Below are 24784 nucleotides of genomic sequence, written 5' to 3'. Positions count from 1 at the left end.
TCACTCTGAATGCATTCCCAGACTCCGTCTTACAGCTTTATACTTTGATCCGACAACGTTAATTGAAATAGCTGTATATGTATGTATTTTAGTGCATATACAGCAAACTGCCAATCAACGATAACAATAACAATAATAATGTCATACAGAGGGCAAAATTACACCTTTTGCTGTTCATTTACGCAAAATATACATGCATTTACGCCAACAGTTGAAACTATATGGCAAATATACGTTCATTAGCACTTCCATGAACTTCATTAACGCGAACGAACTTTCAATAACGCTACTTGAATATGTATTAACATTCAATAGCATCAACGGATGAACAATTGCACCTTTGGACAATCAAAGATAGCAAATGCACTTTCAATCTCGCGCAATGGTTAATCATTAACACCGATAGAAAATCAATTGCACGGTATGACAATCAACTGCGTATTAGAGACCTACAATAATGCAATTTGCATAGAGACGCACAATCAATTGCACCTTCATACAATCGTTTATTCGAAATGGTCAATCATTAACATGAACTGACAACCTTACCCGCCACTTGTATCTTGCTTTTATCTTTCATGGAATTAAACAAGTTTACTTTCCTTTCAAATGTTTTACCTTTTCCCCAAACAAACGCTTTCGACCTGAAGCGAAATCTGACGTGGAGATTTTGGAAGCCAACTGACAAACTTTGACGTGATTGACATATGACAGAATGGCAAATCCTGCCGATTCCCGCGAGATTCCCGCATGTTGCAAAAAATATTTGAAGGATAATAAACACAATAGCCTCCATTTGACTTTAAAAACATGCTCAGATATTTGTCCTTGGACATTATCTGCTCCTCGAAGCTCACAGTTTTCCTCGAGCTTCGCTCTCGGAAAACTGTTCGCTTCTCGGAACAGATAATGTCCGCGGACAAATATCTGAGCATATTTTCGCGCCAAATGGAGGCTATTGTTTATATATATTACCTTGATAACCTTTATCTTTAATTAGGATCCCTTCACGGAAAGTGTTGTCCTGCGCGCCCGTGAGGCAAATCTTTCTTAGTTGAGAAGACAACAGAAGATCGAGCTGCAAAAATTTGACATTTATAGATCGTCTTTAAGCATTTGAAGTCAGGTTGTGGATTATAATTCTGCTAAAACTTGATAAAGTCAAATAAAATTTCAACCCATAAAAGACGTTTTTATAGGAGATAGAATACGACATGGTCATGTCAGTGGAATTAAGCAATACTTAAGAAAAAGAGAAATTCGTTGCTCAGGGGACTGAAGTGAGGGGAATGGCTCGAGGGGCGTGGATTTCATGCTTTACCAATCAACTAATTTGCAAGTTATATTGTGCTTACTTGGTTTTATACCCAATCATAAATCACTCAATAGTCATGGGCACCCAATAGTAGAGTTACCTGTCAGTAATTGGCTCACCCTTCTTCGTTATTTCTTGGTCGTCCCCGGAGGTCACATTGTCTTTCGGAAGTTAAAAGGATCAGATTGATACCAGGTACCTTGTATCGTAAATTATAAACGGAAGGTAAGCTTAAGACGATTGAGGGAATTTTATCATTGAGTTGTTTTCCTAGCAAAGTGGGCTACTGTGGTTTTAATCTTCAACAGGACTAGGATATCAAAGGAAACTACGACATAATAATGTTTTGGCCATAACATGTTAATTAAGGGCACGTTATTTCGACTGTCATAATCATTGGTTATGTTGATATGCTATGGTTCAGTACGTGAGTTATTGGGGCATTTCGCTTTTTTGCCGAAAACGAATTCCCTCATAACAGAGATTAATTCTTCTTCTCCTTTTTTTAAATTTTTTGAGGGGAGACGGTGATTAACCTTAACATTTTTAATCTAAATATATATTATCACAATATTTGAAAAGCAAATGCAAATGCTCGGTAAACTTTACGTTCGGCAATGCTGTTGCGAAAAGCCGGAATCACCCAACTGTTCATCATATCATTCGTAAATATCTGTTCGGAATGCATCATAGCCTTAGAAATTTGGATGTATTTTTGAGTTTTAGAATCTACATTTTTCTACGGCTCGACGTTATCTCGACATTTCATAACACTGGAAAACTAATTGCTTTCGTTTTGACGGAGGGGCAAATATTGTTAAAAATGCGGAGTAAGTCGGTAAACCGGCCAACAGCTGCCTGTGAATTAGAGAATTAAGTTTCCGTTTTCTAAAAATTTTCGCGACTTAGCTTTTCAGTTAAACTATCCAAACAGGTCATGCTGTACTAGCTTATGCAAATACGGTCTTTAAAAGACGTTAATGTTGTCATTAGCCAAAAAACATTTTCCCATTCATGGGTTTACAAAAATCTCTTAGCTATGGCCCATAGCTAAGATAGCGGAGCTCCGCTATAAATTAGCGTTTATTGTAAGGAATAAAAAGCCTTTGAATTACCACGGAGAAATTTAGCCTTGACATTAGTTTCTGAACAAGTATAAACAAAATTTTGTGCTCTTATCGCTTTGAATATTTAAAGATATATTTTACCTTGATAACCTTTATCTTTAATTAGGATCCCTTCACGGAATGTGCTATTTTGCGCGCGCGTGAGGCAAATCGTTCTTAGTTGAGAAGACGACAGAAGATCGAGCTGCAAAAATTTGACATTTAGAAATCGTCTTTAAGTGTTTGAAGTCAGGTTTTGGATCATAATTCTGGTAGAAGTTGATAAAGTCCAATCTACAGAATCGAATCGAATCTACAGTTTTCTTCGGCTCGACGTTATCTCGACATTTCAACACTGGAAAACTAATTGCCTTCGTTTTGACGGAGGGGCAGGTATCGTTAAAAATGCGGAGTAAGGTCGGTAAACCGGCCAACAACTGTCTGTGAATTCTAGGAATGAGCTTCCGTTTTGTAAGAATTTTCACGAGTTGGCTTTTCAGTTAAGCTATCCAAACAGCTCATGCCGCACTAGCTTATGCAAATATGGTCTTTAAAAGGCGTTAATGTTGTCGTTAGCCGAAAAAAAATAGCTGAAATGCAGCCGCCATAACTTTTTTTTTAATTGAAGTTAATTTGTTCTTTTCCTCGATACCGGCGTTGAAATTTATTTTGCTATCTATTTAAATTTCTTTCGGTCTTCGCTCCTTTCTTTATCTCTTAGGGTTATATTATTCAGTGCTCTAGAATGATAATTGTAAACGTTTCAGTAGTCTTTCTTAGGTTTTCGGTAACATTTTTAATTCAAGCGCTGTTGAACAGAGTGAAGCTTGTTTCAAACCAAGCGAAAATCTCCCAACGAGGTTGAGTATTTGAACATTTTGCCAAGTTAAAAATTAAAACAGACGTTTACGAACAGGTTACCGTCAAAAACGTTTACAACGTATTAAGTTGATTTTTTGGTGTTTTTCGCCCAGCAGGTTTATTTCTACTTCTTGTCACAAAAGCGAACAGTTCCCCCATCTTAACATCTATTTCAATTGCAAACTTGATGCCTTGAACTTTTGGGAATTGCGAAATATCACTTGGGGAATATCATTCGGGTATTTCCGAGGTCTTAGCCGGGCGTTTTCAGTCACGTGACGCGTTTAAACCAATTGCGTACTAGAGATAAAATTGATGGATTATAACATTGTTTATCCAAATAACGTCAAGCCTCGTAAACTCCACATTTCCAATTTAGTTTCGTCTTTGGATCTTATGGTCAAATAAAGCTCTTTATTCAAAACGTTTGCTGATTGCGTATGGATAAACTGCGCGCCGATTTGGAAGATAAGTTTTTGTTGTACACGTTTTGCGGCTTACTGTATTACCATGATGTAGGAAAATGCAGACTGCCGTTTGTTGGTAAGAATTATTTGGGTATGTTTAAGCGCCAAGCGACCGGCTTGGATGCATCTTTTCCATTTTGTTCAACGTCTCCAATATGTTCACGAAATCGGTCGCTTAGTGTCCTTCCTGTCCTACCAATGTCATAACTTCTTGTATAAAAATCAGCTTACGCAATAGAAAGTATTAGCGGGAGTGCGTGTAAAACAATAATTGAATTTCATACATCATTTGTGTCCCTGAATTTTGTCGACGTTGTGGATGAACGGGGAATGATCACGAAGAGCGCATTTGCTTTCGAAATGGTTAGGAAGTGAGAAGTGTACAGGTCCCCTGGTCTTTAGCCTTGACATAAATTTTTGAATAACTGTGAATAAATTTAGCCAAAAAGCTTGTTACGCTTTGGATATCTGAGATTTTATCTTGATTACCTTTATCTCTAAGCGTGTTTATCCCCAACCTGACCTTGGAGGGATACTTATCTTTTAGTAATTTGTCAGTCACAGGACTAAACGCATGGGAATGAAACGGAAGGAGTGAATTCCACGCATTGTCAATATTTTAATTTGAAATTTACATTGTTGATAACCAATCATAAATGTCTAAAGTCATCGGCAGTCAATAGCAGAGTGACCCGTCAGCAATTAGCCCAACCTTCTTCGTTATATCTTGGTGGTCAATGAAGACCACTTGGCCCCTCAGAACTTGTAGGATCAGTTTGACTTCAGAAGACCATAACGAGAATTTTTTCATTACCAGGTTGTGTTTTTTTTATACCAAAGTGAACAACGGTGGTATTACATCTCAACAAGAATAGGATATCAAAGGTAAGTACAGCACAGTAACCTTTTAACCATAACATCTAAACCAAGCCGACATTATTTCGAGTAGTTCCCTGATTATTATTATTATTATTATTATATATTATTATTATTTTTTTTTTTTTTTTTTTTGTGGTGATGTGCTGTGATCGATTCAATTTCTGAGATCTTCTCGGGCCGTCGCACTATTTTGATGAAGATGTTATATTACACAATAGTTTTAATAGGCCTTATCACGGTTTTCGACGCCATTTTGACGAGTAGGCAAACAGGCTTAAAATAACAGTGTTTGTATGGAAATCCTATGTCAAATAATTTTCATAAAACATCGCTTCTGAAAAATTCTTGAATTGGAAACTTTTGGCACTAGGAAAAGGATTTTAAGAAAAAATTGGGAGGGATGTACCTGTGCCAGAAAGCGTCCAGTCGTGTTTTGAACTTCCCATACATTTGTCTGTATAGCGAACCAGCCGTGAACTGATACTAAAAATAGTTCGCGGGAAAAAAATACAGGGAAATGTATGGAAAGTTCGAAGCACGACTGGACGAAAACGAAAATTATTTGACATCGGATTTCCATACAAACACTGTAATTTCAAGCCTGTTTGTCCACTGGTCAAAATGACGTCGAAAACTGTGATAAGGCCTATTTAATATTCATCAAAAAGCTCACTATCTGACAGTCAGTGTAAATGCTTGAGAAAAGAAGTAAAGTTTTGTGGGAGAGGCGCATAACTAGTTAGTTTAAGTATATAGGACGGAGGTTTTAGAGGAGAGAGGAAAGAATGTTTATTGTCATTATTTTATATTTTGTCGGAGATGTAGCAGCCGGATTAGTAAAACAAGGTGGGATTAATGCCGGGAAAACGATGTTTTAAACAGGAAACTAAGTCGGGACCGATAAATGATTCGTAAATAACCTGACAAACAACCACCACGAAAGATGTTAGTAATTGCTACAGCTACAACAGATCATTTTATCAACAGAAAATAAGATATTACTTTTAAGAATGCGAATATTTCAAATGACCAATACCTGCTCTATCACTAAGGGCCATCCAAGGAGAGTATTGAACAAAATAGTGCAAAGGTTATTTGCTGTATTATAATAGGATTATTGCGGAACTTTTTGTTTTAATCTTATTCCCTGATTTCACTAGCTGCTGTTGCCTTTCGAAAATGCTAGCTGGCCTATTTTTGTACTTTTAACGACGCTTTCTGCTCCTCTGAAAACACAAACGATTAGTTTCACATTTTCGCGAAAGTCTGAGGTGAAAAATGGATAAAGAAAACGCTAGTTGTTCTTCTGCACAATTTAATTCTAATTCTGTGGCGGGTAATGTTTTTGAGAACAGATAATTCTCCATTGGCGGCTTCTGTATCGTCAGTTTTTTTTTGCGGATCAAAGCGGCCAATAGCGGCGTTGGCAGCGTCACCTACTTGTAGTGTTACTTTGAATGGCAAAAAAAAGGTATTTGAATCATAACCTTACTAGTGCACAGAAACTAGTATTGATTATGTTTGGCTGCTGATGACTATGATAACAATGGTTTACAACTTGAAAAATGCCAATTTTTTTTTAAGTTCTCCCTTTTTTATTTCAGAGAAATCGCTAAAACTGATTACAGCTTGTTCTTCCTCGGACAAATCACTAAAATATTTTCCTCTCGGTGCTCTAAGAGCCATTTTATGTTAAAGTAAAGGTTTATTGTCAAATGTTTGAGCAGTTTTAACCAAAAATACAATAAAATTGCCGTGACAGTGCCCCTTTAAAAGTCAGCATTTCATTTAAAACAAATTGGATGCTGCTTTATGTGATTAGCAGCCAACTGAGTATTACATTTCATTTTAAACAATCCTTTATTAGTAAGAACTTGAAATAACAAGTAATAAACAACCAATATTAGACTTAGATATCAGCAGATGAATCCAAACAGTTGTAAAAACAAAGACAACAATAGTAATAAGATAACAATAAAATGGGTTAAACTTCTCGAAGTCCGAATTTTGCGAACAATTAAAATCAAGCACGAAGAGATAGTTTAGCAAAAGGAAAATCGTCTTGTTATCAGAAAATGCAACATGGGCAATATAAAGAATTAATAATGAGAAATTATCAGTGAGTGACAATTGAAAAATTATATTTAATTGTTTGTTTGTCTGTAAATTTAATATCAACTGAGGAAATCTAGGCCCAAAACCTATTCTCAGATGTGGGGGGTAAATTGTCTTGGTATCAGGAAATGTAACATGGGCAATATAAAGAATAAATAATGAGAAATTATCGGTCGGTCACTATTGAAAAGTTATCCTTAATTTTTTGCTTGTCTGTTTGTTTTTCTTTTTGTTTGTTTGCTAAGGAGAGTCAGGGATGGCATTGAAGACAACAATGTTCTTTCTTCTTCTCATCATGTTGCCAGTGGCGACGGAGGCAAAGAAGCCTGTAAAGTCTCAAAGTACGTTATATAAATATGGTGGATATCTATATTCAACACTCGCAGTAAATCATAGGCTAAATCATTAACTAAATAAGCCCGATAGTAATGTCTGAATAGCTTATGAAGAAGAGTTTCAGTGGGTTTCCTAAATTTTCATTTTGATACTTAGTATGTTGCAATAAGAACTACTAGTCGGTAGCCTGAAACAGAGTTTTCGGTGGATAGCTTGAAGGCATTCTTTTCTGTTGAACTGCCACTGGCAACAAAAGCCTGGTAAAACCAAATATGTTTTTTGCCCCTGCGTAAAACTTGCAGGCTTATTTATTTATTTATTTATTTATTTATTTATTTATTTATTTATTTATTTATTCATTTATTTATTTATTTATTTATTTATTTATTTATTTATTTATCTATTTTTTTCAAAACTAGAGCAAAGTATTTGAAACCTCTGTGCCAGTTATTAGAATCAGATGAAAGTTCACTTTTTCACGGACAATACTAACGTTTTAGTAAAGGAATTCTCCAAGTTCATTACTTGGGCATGCATAGGGAATTGCTTGCAAGAACTAATTGAAGGAAATTTACAACCTCGGTTATCTTTGAAGACACAAAAAGCAACACTTTGGTTTTTAAAACTATTACATAGAATGTTTTCTTCGAAATATTTTTTCCTGTTTGTACTCCATGGCTGTATTTGAGCTGTATTTTTGACTTGTTCGCTGTTTTGCATGAGCCTGTGTCAGCTAGAGCGCGCTCGACACATTACTAAATCTCGCCTCATCATCAGTGCGTGTGAGACCTTAAACCCTAGTGGGACACCCTAAAGGAAACCTCCACTCTTGAAAAAAATAAATGTTAAATTGTTGAAAATACAATCTAATTTCAAATTTCGTTGCAAAACATGGAAATAATATTTCCGTGTCGGACAAAACAGAATTTGATTTTCGCCTATTTTTCATTTTAAATTTCCCGGGCGCCGCCTTCTTGGATTTCATGACTTAATACGGTTGCTCAATTGTTTCACACAAAAGAACTTCTGCTTACTGACAATAGCGGCGACCGTATGACGTCATGAAATCCAAAATGGCGGCGCCCGGGAAATTTAAAATCGAAAATAGGCGATAATCATACCTAATTTTTAGCACACTTGAAGGTCACTTCTTACTTTTTAAATTGAAATTTAGAATTTAGACACAATTTACCGTCAATTTTGTTGCCGGAGTGGAGGTTCCCTTAAATAATCTTTGAAAAATGCCTTGTAACCTCCAAATAGCCCTGGCTAAGATCTGCTGTTACGACATACATATTGCATGTAGTCAAAGACTGTGGAAAAATATTTTTGTAAATTGTATAATATACATGTTGTTAAATGTTGTTAAGACAGCAATATTACTAATCGATATGATGCAATTTTCCACAGTGCAGACGAAATTCACCCGCGAGGAAACTTGCGACCTTAGACACTGCCTTACGGAATGTAAGCAGACAATAAAATGTTATTAACAATTAAATAACAGAGTAATGAAGTGACGATAAATAAAGACAAACCTAACAACATTGTCATCTAATAAATGTTTATCTTTTTTTTTTTTTTACCGATGTGCAACAATATTTAATTCTTTTCGATAAAAGCAACAAAAGAGTAAACTTTACAAGAGGTAAGTCTGGATAGGATGGGATGACATAAGAGTAGGTAAGATGTAAATAAAAATGGAATGATGAGTTAATATTTTGAAATATGAGATAAGTTGAAATAAGATATAAGGAGATGTGATAAGAACCCTGACCCTAACACATGGGATAAGATAAGATAAGATAAGACAAGATAAGAAGATAAGATAAGATAACAAGATAAGATAAGATTTGTAGAGATAGAATATCATAAAAGAATTTATTTCTATATTACTCTCTTGTACCTTTCTCCACAGGTTGTGAAGGTAGTAACTGCAGAACTGAATGTAAGTGGAAAAACAAATATTCTTCACAGATAGACAAAAGGGATGCGGGTGATTAACTGCATTCCAGTTATTTTAAAGGTGTTTCGGTAAACATCGTCAGCATAAATCAAGAACAAACTGACTACACCCCTATCCAGTATTAATTTATTTTTTTCCTCATTTATATACTCACATAGGACACACTATCAGATGCGAAGAAAAACAAAAAGAGGAAAAATTTTTATGGTACATTCATGCCGCAAAACACTATTGTATCGACACAATGCGCATTATCAAAATTGAAAGATTGTTTTTAGTCAATATCAACAAAAAATACTGGGAAGAAAATGAAACAAGCGCACAGTTACATAATTTTGAATTCCAAAATTAATAAATGCTCATTAACACTAACAGTAACCGTAACCGTAACAGTAACAGACACACTAACCTTAACTCCAACACTAAAAATAACAATAGCAGTAACAGTGTCAGTAACAGACACACTAAAGGTAACTCTAACAAAAACATAAAACAATAACAGTAACAGTAACACTATCAGCAACAGACGGTAATAGTGACAGTGATATTAAGTTTCGGTAACATTAACAACAATAACAGTAGCAATAACAGTAACACTAATAATAATAGTAACAGAAACAGTAAAGGCTGGTTTAATCGTACGAAACAAGGATAAGCATTAGCACAAGCATAAGCACAAGGTTTTTTACACGTGTCATAAGCATAAGCACAAGGTGACATACGCAGGCGCAGTGAATTAAAATTTTGGCGCCAAAATTTTAAATCCAAGATGGCGGAGGTACACGCCACCATCTTGAAAACAGAACACACTTCCGCTGACCACTTGTCACTACTTTTCTGTTTTCTTGTGCTTATGCTGGCGTTAGCCCGGTTTATACGGGCCAGGATTAATAAAAAGAGAGTAGATAAGAGATAAGTTAAAAGAAAGGAGAGTTAATAAGTATATTTTGATTTGCAGGCTGTAAATTTAACATGAACATTAAAGACTGCACGGAATCGTGTAAGTACACAAAAATATATGGTTAAGAGTTAAAGAAAGAGATAATAAAGTACATACGAGAAATTTTTGGTTTTATCGATATGTCATTTAAGGGTTTATTAAGACATGGTAATAACGTTAATAAAGTGTTGCTATTTTAATTTCTACAGTTCAGTCGAAATTTCCCAAGTCTTTTGGAAATAAAGACAGTACTTGCATTTTTGAGAACTATGCTTTGGAGTGTAAGTAGAGGAAAAAATATTCATAATAGATTAAGAGCGGAGTATTGAGGTCTGGAAAAGAAGTCCAAAGATTGTACAGTCCTGAGTCTAAATAGAGGACTAAAAAGCAGTACCACGCAGTTATCATTTCATTTGTCACTTAAATTGAGTCAAAAAATTATTAGATAAAATAGAGTGGCTTTCAGTTGAGAGTCGTAAAAGTAAAACCAAAAGAGTTGTTACTCTGATCAATCACAAAAGATGCAAAGAGCGAAACGAACCAATCAGAACTAGAAACAAATACATGAGACCGTCGTCAGGCGAAGGAAAACTCGAGCGGGCAAGTATCGATTGGTTGGCAGTGTGGTCTGAGTTTTTCAAACCAATTACTAGGCTTAGTAAAGAAAAGCAAAGCAAATACCTACATCATAGACTTTCTCCCAGTAAAAACATAATACTTAGTGTCTTTAAGCCTTTCCAGCAGGCCTGAGATGAAGCAAGCATTTCATTTCGATAATTTTCTCCACAGGTTGTCCCGCTGGCTCTTTTAAGAATTGCCACGAGAAAAGTGAGCAGACAAACAAGTATTAGTAAGATTTATGGAGCGGAATAACAAATTCTGAACCTTAGTTGTGGTCACGTGACTGATGACGTCATGAAACTAACTCTGATGTGAATGATATTTTATGACTAGTGTTATTCCCATGTTGTGTGGCATCCTCTTTGCTACTAATATTATTATTATTATTATTATTATTATTATTATTATTATTATTATTATTATTATTATTATTATTATTATTATTATTATTATTATTATTATTATTAATGTTATGAAGTTCAGTTCATGATACAGTATTTCTTCCCCAAGGGCCGGGTCCAAACCATGAACCAAGGGCACTAGAGGGTTGCTTTGTCCTGGTTGTGACTTTATAGATAGGACCTTCCGTAAAATATGGGCCGTTCCCAGCAATGTTGTCTTTTGAATTTCTTGTAGGTTGATGTTTACTTACCTGGAATTTCACTGATGAACCTTTCTTAACCAAAAACACCTATGACCACTGGGATTATTTCTGTCTTCATCTGCCACATTCTCCTGATTTCTATTTATTATTATTATTATTATTATTATTATTATTATTATTATTATTATTATTATTATTATTATTATTATTATTTATTACAAATGAGAATAGCTTTTTGTAAGTTTGTGACTTTTGTTTTTTCCCTTTACTTGTAAATAGCTTGGAATGTGTTAATAAAGATTATTATTATTATTATTATTATTATTATTATTATTATTATTATTATTATTATTATTATTATTATTATTTATGTCACTGCATGATATTGTAAAGGAAAATACAGGGAGATGTAAAGAATCGACCATAAGAGGACACAAAAAAAATCTGAGCCCCAGATGGGATTCGAACCCACGACCCTCCGTGTTCTAGATCGGATGCTCTAACCTCTGAGCTACTGAGGACTCGTTGGCGAGCAAGGGTCATTTAAATGAAAATGAACCGCATCTCCTGCTTCTTTCGGTATTGTTGGTTGGCTAGGCCTGCCCTCAAAACTGCAACCTTTAGATCTTCGAGTGTGTGGTTCTCTTGGTTGAAATGGGCGGGTACAGGAAGGTCATTTCTCCCGTTGATGACATCCCTACGGTGTTCTCTGAATCTGTCCGCCAACCTACGACCAGTCTCTCCGATATAAACTGTTGATGGATATTTGGTACATGTCAAACAGTAAACCACGTTGTCCGTGACGCAGGAATAATGCCCTGTGACATTAATCTGCCCTTTGGGTGTTGTTAGTGTGGGAGACAGATTGACGTGGGGACATGTAAGGCAAACGGTCCTGTTACAAGGGAAAGGTTCCTGGTGGTAGGTTCGAAGGGTTTTGAGGTAGCCTACCTCAAAACCCTTCGAACCTTCGAACCGTACATGTCCCCACGTCAATCTGTCTCCCACAATAACAACACCGATCTAGAACACGGAGGGTCGTGGGTTCGAATCCCATCTGTGTCCTCTTATGGTCGATTCTTTTCATCTCCCTGTATTTTCCTTTATAATAATAATTATTAAAAGAAATGATTTAGAAATACATGAAACAAGAAATATAAGTGATAGGAACCGACGTTTCGGTGCATCTTGCGCCATTATCAAGGTTACATAATTAATGATAAAAAGCGGTTTGTAAAAAGGCTAAGTTGAAGCGAATTTGCATAACATAGCGGCAAGCTAATTACTTAAATACTTTAGCACGAAGAGAATCGGACTGCACATTCAATGTTGGTTTAAGCTCTTGAATATACAGCATTTCATTGACAAGGCAGTCAAATTTGTTCATGCATTTCTTGATTACATTGAAGCGTCCTAAGAAATTGTTCGGAACAGCAGTGTTATGTTCTTTGTAGTAATGCTTGCAGATTGATGACGCCTTTTGACGGTGTCCCTCAACGCGCGTGTGAAGGTGGCTCTTTGTATACCCAATATAACCTGCATCACACAGGTCACACTTGAATAAATAAACAACACATTGCTGGGTTACAATGTTGGGCTTGGGCTCACGCAGGCTTAGATCTTGATTAAGCTTACGGCTAGTAAACACGGGTTGAATGGTCTTTCCCACCTTGCTGCTAAGATATCTAAGTTGCCGTTTGACAGACACTGCAGCATCCTGATCTTTATAGGGGATAGCTATCCGGATGACGTCATCGGTATGCTGTTTAGACTGGTCCGCTGCGACTCTCGAGGTGATAAATTTGTTGATGACAGAATCAATAAGGTGATTCGGATACCTCAGCTTTCGGAAAACTCCTCTCAAGCGTTTACACTCCTCTGAGAAATGTGTCCAAGATGATGATAGCCGGTGCGCGCGATCAAGCATGGTGACGAGCAAACCCTGTTTGTAGCGGCTGTCCACATGGCTATGATAGTGCAGGAGAAGACCTGTGTTTGTCGGCTTAACGTAAACGTTTCAACACATGGTGCGCGATTTAGAAGCTGTAAACCAAGGAAAGGGAGCATCCCATTTTCCTCTACCTCCATAGTGAAACTTACGGCGCTATGGGCGTGATTCAAGGTATCCAGAAAAGCTGTGGCTGCCGCCAGATCTGGCATCTTGACCAGAGTGTCATCTACGTAGCGGCGGTAAAAATCTGGGAGTTTTCCTTGACTTTTCAGGGACCCTTCAATAGAGCACATGAATACATAATCCAAAAGGGGTCCAAGGGGAGACCCCATGGCTACTCCATCGGTCTGTTCGTAAAGGGCCCCATCGAAGTGAAACAGCTGCCCCTTTGTAGCAACATGTAGAAGATCAATAAGATCAGTTCTGGTCAAGTTTAGGCCATAGGTGTCATTGAACCAGTTGTTCTCGAAAGCTTTGTGTGCCAGGATGTCAATTGTTTCGTCCAGGGGTACATTTGTGAAGAGCGATGAGACGTCATAAGAGACCAAGATTTCTCCCGGGTTTATCTTAACTCCACAAATTTCATTTGTGAAGGCAAAGATATCAGTGATGGTATTTTTGTTTACAGACAGAGGCTTAAGCTTAGCATCCAGCCATTTAGCAAGGGCATAGTTGTAGGAACCCGTAGCAGATAATATAGGACGCATTGCTAATTTCTTCTTGTGGGTCTTGGGCAGCCCGTACAAATGAGCCAATCTTGATCCAGTAGGTCGTACGGAGTCAGCAATCGCCGATGGTAAAATTCTGCGCACTGTTGACTCTACCAGTTTTTCTTTCTCTAAGAGAGGATGGTCTTCCTTTACTTTTTGGTCTCTCTATGGGGACGGCACAGAATTTGCTTGTGTCATTCACAGAGACATCCGATAACAAACGCAGGTATTCATGCTTATCCATCACAACTACACTTGACCCTTTGTCTGGTTTGGTTATCACGATGTCATCGCGTCTCTTTAGCTCTTCGATGGCTACTAAGAGTGCCTTAGGGGGACGCGGGCCTTTCCGTTCAATGTAGTTGAGAGCCACAGATCGAAGTGTAGTAGCAGCCAGTTCTTTCATTTTCTCATCGGAGAGACTGCGCTCAAGGCTCTAATAGGCTTTCTCAAAGGATGCTTTTACCTCTATTGGAGATACATATTGCGGTAAGGCAAAGTTCAAACCTCGACAAAGAACAAGTTTCTAGAAGAACGAAAGTTGGTAGGATGAGATGTTCAAGATATGCTCGTCGAGGTCCATCTGGTGGTTGATAAGGCGTGAGATCTTGCGCGTATGAGTGGTAATAACTTCTTGGTGATATGTTGTCCGAAGACTGGTCATTGTACGGAGAATACAACTGTAGCGCAGAAAACTACAATCTTGGTGAATCTCGTTATAGAGAGAGTTGATTTCACGCTTCAAGGCTGAACTCTGCTTGAACTTCTCTTTTAACTCTTCCTTAATAACGTTCCGGGAGAAGTTTTCCGACGATGACTTCCATTTCGATCGCTTGTCTTTATCAACTTTAGCGAATGTTGGTGTTAGATCGAAATTCTGACAAAATTTCAAGAATTCGATCGATCCATCGCAATTTATCTGCTTTCTACTGCATTGTTCGAGCCTCCTGAACAAATGCAGCTGATTATCACGTTTCAAAAGTCTTAAAAGAAATGATTTAGAAATACATGAAACAAGAAATATGAGTGATAGGAACCGACGTTTCGGTGCATCTTGCGCCATTATCATAACACTGCTGTTCCGAACAATTTCTTAGCACGCTTCAATGTAATCAAGAAATGCATGAACAAATTTGACTACCTTGTCAATGAAATGCTGTATATTCAAGAGCTTAAACCAACATTGAATGTGCAGTCTGATTCTCTTCGTGCTAAAGTATTTAAGTAATTAGCTTGCCGCTATGTTATGCAAATTCGCTTCAACTTAGCCTTTTTACAAACCGCTTTTTATCATTAATTATGTAACCTTGATAATGGCGCAAGATGCACCGGGACGTCGGTTCCTATCACTCATATTTCTTGTTTCAATAATAATTATAATCTCTTTATTAACATATTCCAGACATATTGCTTTTTACAAGTTAAAAGTAGAAAAAAGAACTATTAAAACCTATTTAAAATTCATTTCGATTAAAAAAGAGACAACTTTTAAGAACAATTTTTTTTAAAGAAAAACAAATGCTATAGAGTTACAATAATATTCTTATTTGCAATAAAAAAATAATATCTTGACCGTTTTCTGGCTAAAAAGTATTTGGAAATAAAAATAAGGTCCTTAAAGAAAATAACTCTCATTAAATATATATGCGGATAATATCAGTCATTAAGAAAAGAAAAAAAAAAGAAAGAAATTCTAGCCGTCACATTCTCGATTCTAATGTCGGTGTCCTGAAGGTCTAAATTTCTTTTTTTTCCTTATTTTACTGTAAGTTCTGTCCCCGTTGTATCCGCTATCCCCATTATACTTGAAAACTTTTGATCAATGGGGTGTCACTGAGAATTCAAATATTTTCTAAGTGTGACGGATACAGCGGGGGAAAAAACTTTTGCAGTTCAGTTGCAAGATATCCCTTTATTTAAGTTATGATCTAAATAGCCAATTAGTTGGTTTATATTTCAAAGTGTCCTTTAGGTTTTTGATAATGCTGTGTGGTCTTGCGCATCTTTCTTAGGCACATTTTTTTTCGAGGCCAACGTTCTTAATACAGATTCCGACGCTCAATTGACTTTTCGATAATCCCCCAATTCTACAATGCCATCTGAGTAGCCTATGTGTCGTGCATGTCCGAGTTTGGAATCATCCTGCATGGTGCCAACAATTTGACAAAGACACAAAGTGAATTATGTCGACCATGTCAAATTGAACTCCTTCTTATCTTTCCAAAAAAAATTAAGAAACTTTAAGCACTTGCTTTGTGAAACTTCTTATCAAACTTGAACGGTTAGTAAACGCTCAATATGTTTTGCAGTCCAATGTTGATGTTAAGCCAGAATTGCAAGTCAGTAGAGAGCTGGAATTTGACTGAGGTTTCGGAATAGTCTCCTCGACCGGTTATTGAGGAACAAGCCCAGGAAATAACCTCCATTAGACGAAAGGCTAAGACATTGCAAATGGATATGGATCATTTGATTCATGACATTGTAGAACTAAGTCAAAACAACAATAACAAGATTAAAGTACAGCTCAGAATCAAAATATTAACCCATCATCGAGAGAGCTATCTTCAGTTGAGAAATCAGATAATCGCTTTGATAGCAGAAGAGAATATTGAGGAAGAGCTTTGTAGTTGGAGGGGTCTTTTGGATGCCATAGATAAAGCTGTTGATTCCGCCTAGGAGTACCTATGTAAGTAAAGCAAAGTAGAAGATCAAAGCTCCCGAGAAAGTGCACATACTGAAAGTCGCCAATCGTCAAACCTGAAACTGCCCAGGATTAAGCTGCCAAAGTTTAATGGTGATGTGTTGAAACTCCAAAACTTCTGCGATCAGTTTGAAGCTGCAGTGCACAACAATGATGACTTACCAAACATTCAAAAGCTTACCTATCTGCGTTCAGTGCTCAACGGAAATGCCTTGCAAACTATAGAAGGGTTTGAGGTGACAGGAGCAAACTATCAACCAGCAGTTGATTGTCTCAAGCACATGATGGAAGAAAGTGTGTGATTGTCTCATCCTTAGTGAAATCTGTCATTAAGATGGATGCCAAGTCTAGTGTTAGTTCATCTTCACTCCGAGATCTCTATGATACACTAAAGAGCAGAGCTAGAGCTTTAGAAGCTCTCGGGGAAATCCCAATGAGCCACGGATGTATCCTGTTGCCAATGTTCGAGAAAAATTACCCCTTCAGTTACTGGAAAAGTGGGAGTTAGAGCTTGCAGACACCCCTGAGGATGACATTGATCTCGATTTGTTTATTAAGTTTCTTAATCGACAAGTTGTGTCCAAAGAAGCAGGAGAGAGAGAGTTCTTCACACAAACACTAACCCAAATAATCGTAGTTCCAGTAAGGGTAGAAATGAAAGCAAGAAGTAAGTTACACCCACACAAGTGACCGTGAACGAGTATCAACTGCTTCTGCTTTGTTCAGTGAGGCACAACCACCGTTAAATAATCCAAGTTGTGGCTTTTGTAAAGCAGATCATGGTTCACCAAACTGTCCATTGTTTAATGGGAAGTTGGTGGATGAAAGATGGAAACTAGTCTAAGAAAGCAAGCTGTCTTACAATTGTTTAAGGCCTAGCAACTACAATCGTTTCTCCAACGTTTGTCGCCAACCCAAGTGTTCAGTTGCAAATTGTGGTCGACATCATAACAAGTTATTGCATGGCAATACCCTAGCGTACACACCCCAATCACCTCTACACTTCAGTATGTACCCAGTACTTCACCCCAGCACGTGACCAATAGCACCCTTAAGGGATTAGATTCAATCCAACCTACCTCGCATGTGAAGGAGACACTTCTTCAGACAGTGGTAGCAAGGTTATTGGTGAATGGTCAGGAAATGACAGTTCGTGTTCTTTTAGATTCTGGAAGTCAACGCTCGTACCTAATTGTAGAGTCTATTGGCCTGCAAGGTCCAACGGAGTCATTGAGTGTCCCAACACTAGGGGGGAAACCAGTGAAACCAAGGGATTGCAAAGAGTACTATTCGCTCTCTTATCGATCAAGGGAGAACCAACAGAAGCTGTAGAAATGGAAGCCCTTACCATACCCAAGATCTGCAACCCCCTTGGTCCTGTCAGGTTAAATCTTCAGAACAACCCTCACCTACAAGTTTTAACTCTCGCCTACTCGTACCCTCGTAATTCAGTTCAAGTAGATGTTCTCACCGGTGCAGATTACTATTACTCATTTGTAACTGGGATACACAAGATAGGACCAACTGCTGACTCACTGATTGCCGTAAAATCTCGCCTTGGCTGGATTCTTACAGGACCCATTAATTGCTATTCAAAGTAATCAGCATCTATGTTGACAGTGATAAAGAAGAATGAAATCACTACGAGTTTAAGACGGTTCTGGGAACTAGAATCAGTTGGCATTACTGAAGGTGAAACCCCAACCATGTCTCAAGAGGAAGAATATGTAGTCGCTGAGTTCAACAAAGGACTGAAATTTGATGGACAAAACTGTGAAGTTCAACTGCCCTGGAGGAAGAATCACCCCAGAGTGGAGAACAATTATGCACAAGCTGTGAAACGACTTCAAAGCATCGAAAGGAGGCTGAAACTAGATCCTGTTAAAGCTGAAGCTTACAGTGCTGCAATCAATCCATATGTAGAGAAAGGTTTTGGAGAAGAAATACCTGAGCAGGGACACGAAGATGATATTGTCCGTTACTTACACCACCATGCAGTGTTCCGCGTAGACAAAAGGACAACAAAGTGCAGAATTGTATTTGATGCTTCCACACGAGAAGAGGACCGAGTTTCTCTCAATGATTGCGTCCTTCCCGGTCCTGTATTACAACCTAACCTGGCATCCGTTCCCATCCGTTTTCGCACCCACAAAATCGGCCTGATCGCAGATGTTGAAAAGATGTTTCTTCAAGTGAAGCTTACACCAAAGGATAAAGATGTATATCGGTACGTTAAGAGAGATTTGCAGATCGATGAACCACTCAAAGTCTACAGAATGCAAAAATTGACATTTGGAGTGAACTCAAGTCCATTTTTGCAATCGAAACCCTGCACAATCACGCCAAGAAGTATGCAGAGACATTCCCTGATGCTGCAAGGGAAATCCTACAAAACATAGATGTGGACGACTGCTTAACAGGAGCCGAGAAAGACTGCTCTGCCTTGAAGCTTTAACAGGAGATGTCAGAGCTCATGTTTACGCAGCGTTTAACTTGACAAAGTGGGAAAGCAACTCAGAGCTTGAAATGGATAGCATAGACCCAGCTAAGAGTGCCTCGTCGCCACTAGTAAAGTTTGATTCATGCGAGCCAGTCAAGGCACTTCGTGTGTCTTGGGACATGACCTCTGACTACTTCAGATTCCTGGCACCAAACGGGATCATCTCATGTCATGATCCAATGACGAAGAGAAGCGTACTGAATCTAGCATCGAAAATGTTTGACCCAATGGGACTGATATCGCCCCTCACGAGCTGTGGCGGAAGGGACTACGGTGGGATAACCCATTGGACAGTGACACCAAAGAGAAGTGGTCATCATGGAAATCAGATTTTTGATTGCAGTTGAAAGACGTGACCATTCCCCGTTGCTTTGAAATGGTGCAACCCCTGACCATAGGATCGAACTACACGGTTTCGGAGATGCCTCCCCAAAGGCGTCAGAGCGGCAGTGTACATTCGAATAACCTATAAGCAAGGTCAGGTGTCTTCACAGCTAGTAATGTCAAGATCCAGAGTTGCACCTATCAAGACAGTGTCACTTCCAAGATTAGAGCTTCTAGCGGCAGTAGTGAATGCCAGATTGTTGAAATATGTTGCAGAACCTTTGCCAATCAAGATGGATAGTGTCGTTTGTTGGACAGATAGCATGGTAGTACTTCACTGGATCTGAGGACAGCGTTCTTGTTGGAAGCCATTCGTAGCAAACCGAGTAGCAGAAATACAGTCAACATGGGAACCTGAATACTGGAAGTATTGTCCTAGCAAAGAGAATCCTGCAGATTTGTTGACACGCGGATTGACATGTGGTGATATGCTTTCAAGCATGGTGTGGTGGAATGGAGCCCCATGGCTGTTGCTTCCTCGTGCGACTCAACCTACTCAGCCGCGAAATGAAGATACCGTCCCTGAGTTACCCATGGTTGTACCGCAGTTGTAGTAGGGCCATTGCTTGATATGTCACGGTATGGAACGTGGATGAACTTGATCAGAGTAACCGCTTATGTACTGAGAGCCGTAAAGTTGTTGAAGCCGAGACTGAAGTCTGAAGAGACCGAATTATCAGCTGAGAAGATGAAACAGGCAGCGTTGAAGTGCTGTATGTGGATTCAAGAAGAGGTTTATAAAGAAGACTACGAGCAGTTGAAAGCCGGAAGAACACTACCCAGCAGTAGCCGCCTACTAAAGCTAGACCCTTATTACTACAAAGAAGATAAAGTGATTAGAGTAGGTGCAAGACTACAGTTCGCCGACCTTCATGAAGAGAACAGGCACCAAATAATATTGCTGCATGGACATCCAGCAGTTGCAAAAGTTGATAGAAGATGTACACTGACAGATGATGCATGCCGGTCCAGAAACTATACTATCAGTCTTACGACAGAAGATTTGGCCTACCCAAGGACGACGTGAGGTCAAACGTGTTATCTGAAGGTGTGTGCCATGCCAGAAACAGTGCGTTGGACCTTGCACACAGAAGATGGGATCACTACCCGAGGAAAGAGTGTCAACCTCCTTACCATTTGTACACATTGGTACTGACTTTGCCGGACCCTTATACGTAAAGGAGGGCTCAAGTGTCAAGAAAGCATACGTATGCGTGTTCACATGTGCATCGTCGCGTATGATTCACTTGCAGCTTACAAATGGCCTAACGCAGATGAATTTCCGCAAGCCTCCAGTCGCATGCAAATCGCAGAGGTCTTTCCCAGGGTTGTGAGACAATGCAAAAGCCTTCAAAGCCGCAAGTAGAGAGATTAAGAAGTTGTATGACCAGCCAAAGTCACAGAGCCAGTCGCTGTGGGAAACTTTGGATTAAGCTAGATCGAATCAAGTCAGAGTTATCAGCTAAAGGGATTAAGCGGAGATTCATAACAGAACGCTCACCATGGAGAGGTGGATGGTGGGAAAGATTTTGTAGAGCAGTTAGGGAATCACTGCGCACTTCTTGGAAGAGCACTTCTCTCCTTCAACAAGCTGAATACACTTCTCATCAAGATAGAAGGTGTAATCAACTCCAGACCTCTGACCGAAGTAAGTGACGACAACAGAGATCCATTACCAATCACGCCTGCTCATTTTGCCATTGGCAGATCGCTTAAACAGTTAGCTGACGCTGAAGATGATCAATTGGAAGAGTCTAGTAAGCGAGTTATGGAAAGATATCTTTATCTCCAAGATTGCTAAAGTACTACTGGAGGCGGTGGAAGAAAGAGTACCTTTATCAGCTTACGGTGAGAAGCAAGAGGCAGAAGGAAACAGCGCCCATTCAAGTAGGCGATATCGTACTGGTCTCTGAAGATAACGTTTCTCGTAGAAAATGGCCACTAGGTAGAGTTGAAGAGGTCCATCTTAGCAAGAACGGACTTGTACGAACTGTCATAGTGAGAGTACAAAAGAGCATCCTAACTAGGCCTGTACAACGTCTACATAGATTGGAAATAGAATCAGCCGCCACACAACCCGGTCATCAAGAAGAAGTTCCTGTACATGGTGGGGAGAAGTTGCAGTCGAATGTTGTTCCCGCTAAGAGTGTTCCTGTTCCTGAACCTAGACTCAGTGTTGTCCTCCCCGATGGAGGACAAGGTGGGGAGGATGTTACAGCCTGTCTCACCCGATCTGGAAGGGTAGTTAAGAAACGTGAGGGACTGGACTTATGACTATGATTAACCCTACCCTACCAAAATAAGTTAGCTTTGTAGGTCACGTGCCCTTGTTCGCGTCTTTGTAGCTCGAAATCGAAAGTGTTGTAATCTCGCTCGCACGTCACAAGGTTATATATCGATGTCTAATGGCCATTAAACGTTGTGTTCAAGGGGAAGGCTGTGTTTCGTCGAGTTTCCTAACACCATCATGTTTTAGTTTTGTACCGGAAAAGACCATCACAATTGGCTTCTTTTAAGTAAGGCCTCTTGTGTTTGGACAATAGACTTGGTATTTTTGAGCAATTGACCTCCTCTCCTCGTTTGCTCATCTTAAACATCAACTTCCACTTTTTATCAAGAAACAAACCGCACTTCTACAAGCCCACCTGCAAAAGGTTCCTCAGGAGACAGTACGCAATAATTTACCAATGAGATATCTGTAAACCCATCTCTTCCCACAGCGAATCAATCTTGTCCCATGCCACACTGTCACTTAATGTGTATTTGGTACAGGCAAAATCAAAGGAACAAAGAATTGTCCACAGGACATGCCTGCGCAAGTCACGATCCAAATTTGTTTCCAGAATGTAATAAACAGACAAGTGGTCTGGAAATGCATTGTGGATAAACTCCCATCTTTCAAATAAAGAACAACTTAATTAGGCACAATTTTGATCCTCTTTGGCATGAATAAGAATAGTTTGAACTGTAAGGGGACTACACTTCACGAACAGCCTGTCAGAGAAGGGTCATCAGGAATGATTTTCGTCCTTTCTGTCCAGGTTGTTAATAAGAAAAAAGTGTTCCTTGTTGTGTAAAGTGAGCGCTTTTAAAATTAAGAACGTTTGTTCTATTTTTATCGAAAGAGAACAGATAGAAAATACGCATTCTAAGTTTGCACCTATGGCAATTTAAGGAGAAAAAGACAAAACCACGCGGAACACTCTATTAAGAAACCAATTGTTCCTCGTGTGTCGCACTTTAAAACCAAATTTGAAAATGTCCATTTCCATAAACTAACCCACAAAGACTGAGGACCAAAATGCGACTGGAACTGTTGCGCTTAAAGCTAAAAATTAAGCTGTCATTACTTTTTTGAAATGTATATGACTGTGATGACCATGGAGATACAAACCCTGTTATACTTGACAGATCGACTAAAATAGGAAAATGAAAGACCAGTTACAGAAGATAAGATAAGATGAGATGAGATAAAGTGAGATAAGGTGAGATGAGATGATGTGAGGTGAGATGAGATGAGATAAGGTGAGATGAGATGAGATGAGATGAGATGAGATGAAATGAGATGAGATGAGATGAGATGAGATGAGATGAGATGAGATGAGATGAGATGAGATGAGATGAGATAAGATAAGACAAGATAAGAAGAGATGTGCTGAAAGGACATAAAACGAAGCTCTTGTATTTTGCTTTACAGAGTGTTTAACCTACGGCTGGAGAGAATTTGACGGAAATTCATGCTATTACGTCGATGATACTATAACAACGAAATGGAGCGATGCTCGAGCAGTTTGTCAAAACCTGGGAGGAGACCTGGCTGTAATCACCTCAGCCGAAGAAAACGACTTCGTTTACGAACTGGTGATGGAAAAGGAAACGGTTACTGAGACGAAAGCGTGGATTGGGCTGAAGAGAAACACTGATGACTCCAAGTGGTATTGGGTTGATGGCACCCCACTGGAGGGACAGTACGAGAACTGGGGAGAAGGGGAACCTAATAACTACAAGGGAAAAGAGAACTGCGCGCACTTTTTTGGACAGCCAGGAAAGTGGAATGACGCCCCATGCGAAATGACGGGTGGTTGGGCTCCCAAGAGCCCCACCATTCTTTGCGAAATGTCTCCCCGTGTATTCTAAATCAAACAGCTGTGAGCCTTATCCAGAGTTAGTTGTTTAGGAATCTATAAGGAAGATAGAACTGTAAGTTAAAGGTTGAGAGCGCGACATTTGCTCGTTAGATATGAAACTTAATGCTGTAAGTTGATATCAATGTTCATTCAGCTGAAAGAAATAAAAATGGTGTTGGGGAAGTTTGTCATAAAATTTGTAATCTTAACACTAGTTCCTACCAAAGCTTGTTCCGTTGGGTTTGGCTGCGTTTGTCATTTAAGGGGAGTACCGTTGATTGCTTTAGAGGTGGTGTTTTGTCTTCAACCCCACCCCGTCAGACCCTAATCTGAAAATTGGAGAAGAATCAAACCGTCCTAATCGAACATCAACAACGTGCTGGGGTATCCTCTGAAAGTCTACATTTGTAACCTCCGGTAGCGGGCAACTGTCGTGTGCAGATGTGGACCATAAAAGCTAGAATAAGCTCCGTTAATCGCATGCCTAAGGTTTGTTAAACAAGCACCGAACTATGTTTTGTTTTCTTTACTACAGTTTCTTTGATATTTTTTAATCATTTGTTCTGAGTTGTGACCTTATAAAGGTTCCTTTATGCCCAATACTAAAATACTAAAATTGTCATCAAAATATGCGTTGTTTTTACCACCAAACTGTTTAGTGTTTAATTCATTTGACCAGTATTCTGACCTGAAAACATGCGTAACCAACGAAAACATTTAAGCAAAATGCTTAAAAACTTCTCTCTTGTGTTCCCAGGTTGTCTTGAGCCCTTTTAAAGTCGTAATTGTGTGAAATTCCCATTTATTTATTTTATTTTATTTATTTTTATATTGTGTATGTTCTTACGAGTGAAATGGGGTTGGAAGGCCAACGCAGCTTATACTCAAATGTTTAATTTTCCGCTTTTATCCCGGTCTTTTGACCAATTTAGCATCTTGTATATTTATTTAATTGGCGCGTCCTTAAATAGGGCATCAAATTAAAGCTCTGGTCTGGAATACGGTAGGGCCGGAAAATCACCTATTATGCGGATCTGAAAAACGTTAAGGGTTTCAAGAAGCGCGCTACACACTTCCACATAAATTTTCGAGTATTACCAATCCGGGGGTTTGAAAACAAACAAACAAATAATCCAGACGTTTGAGATTTGCGATACTAGACACCTTAAGCACCAGGACGGGAGCCGGAGGACGACGGCTT

The 24784-nt window shown here is 38.8% G+C and overlaps 2 protein-coding genes across 2 annotated transcripts; one reads left to right on the top strand and one right to left on the bottom strand.

The window, feature by feature from the left end:
* The first annotated feature begins 1472 nt into the window (after positions 1 to 1472).
* On the top strand, positions 1473 to 23766 carry LOC146467094 (C-type lectin domain family 4 member E-like). The gene is made up of 8 exons (XM_085126357.1): positions 1473 to 1510; positions 6989 to 7084; positions 8490 to 8546; positions 8998 to 9027; positions 10004 to 10045; positions 10195 to 10266; positions 10775 to 10813; positions 23154 to 23766. Exons 2-8 carry the CDS (start codon positions 7000 to 7002, stop codon positions 23591 to 23593), a joined length of 765 nt encoding a protein of 254 aa, XP_084982483.1. The 5' UTR covers positions 1473 to 1510; positions 6989 to 6999; the 3' UTR covers positions 23594 to 23766.
* LOC146467095 (uncharacterized) lies at positions 12326 to 13803 on the bottom strand. Its single transcript, XM_085126344.1, has one exon. It carries the CDS (start codon positions 13135 to 13137, stop codon positions 12493 to 12495), a length of 645 nt encoding a protein of 214 aa, XP_084982470.1. The 5' UTR covers positions 13138 to 13803; the 3' UTR covers positions 12326 to 12492.
* Positions 23767 to 24784: the final 1018 nt, after the last annotated feature.

Source organism: Pavona decussata, unplaced genomic scaffold, assembly GCF_977016875.1.
Source record: "Pavona decussata unplaced genomic scaffold, jaPavDecu1.1 SCAFFOLD_138, whole genome shotgun sequence".
Classification (NCBI taxonomy): domain Eukaryota; kingdom Metazoa; phylum Cnidaria; class Anthozoa; order Scleractinia; family Agariciidae; genus Pavona; species Pavona decussata.
Note: the sequence above shows the minus strand (reverse complement) of the source record. Positions and strands in the feature narration are given on the sequence as shown.

Bases quoted from the DNA above. Each gene is read 5' to 3' on its own strand.
- LOC146467095 (XM_085126344.1), bottom strand. From the start codon at position 13,137: ATGCTTGATCGCGCGCACCGGCTATCATCATCTTGGACACATTTCTCA.
- LOC146467094 (XM_085126357.1), top strand. From the start codon at position 7,000: ATGGCATTGAAGACAACAATGTTCTTTCTTCTTCTCATCATGTTGCCA. The intron at 10,046-10,194 runs GTAAGTACACAA...TAATTTCTACAG, and splicing joins TAAAGACTGCACGGAATCGT to TTCAGTCGAAATTTCCCAAG. The intron at 10,814-23,153 runs GTGAGCAGACAA...TTTGCTTTACAG, and splicing joins TAAGAATTGCCACGAGAAAA to AGTGTTTAACCTACGGCTGG.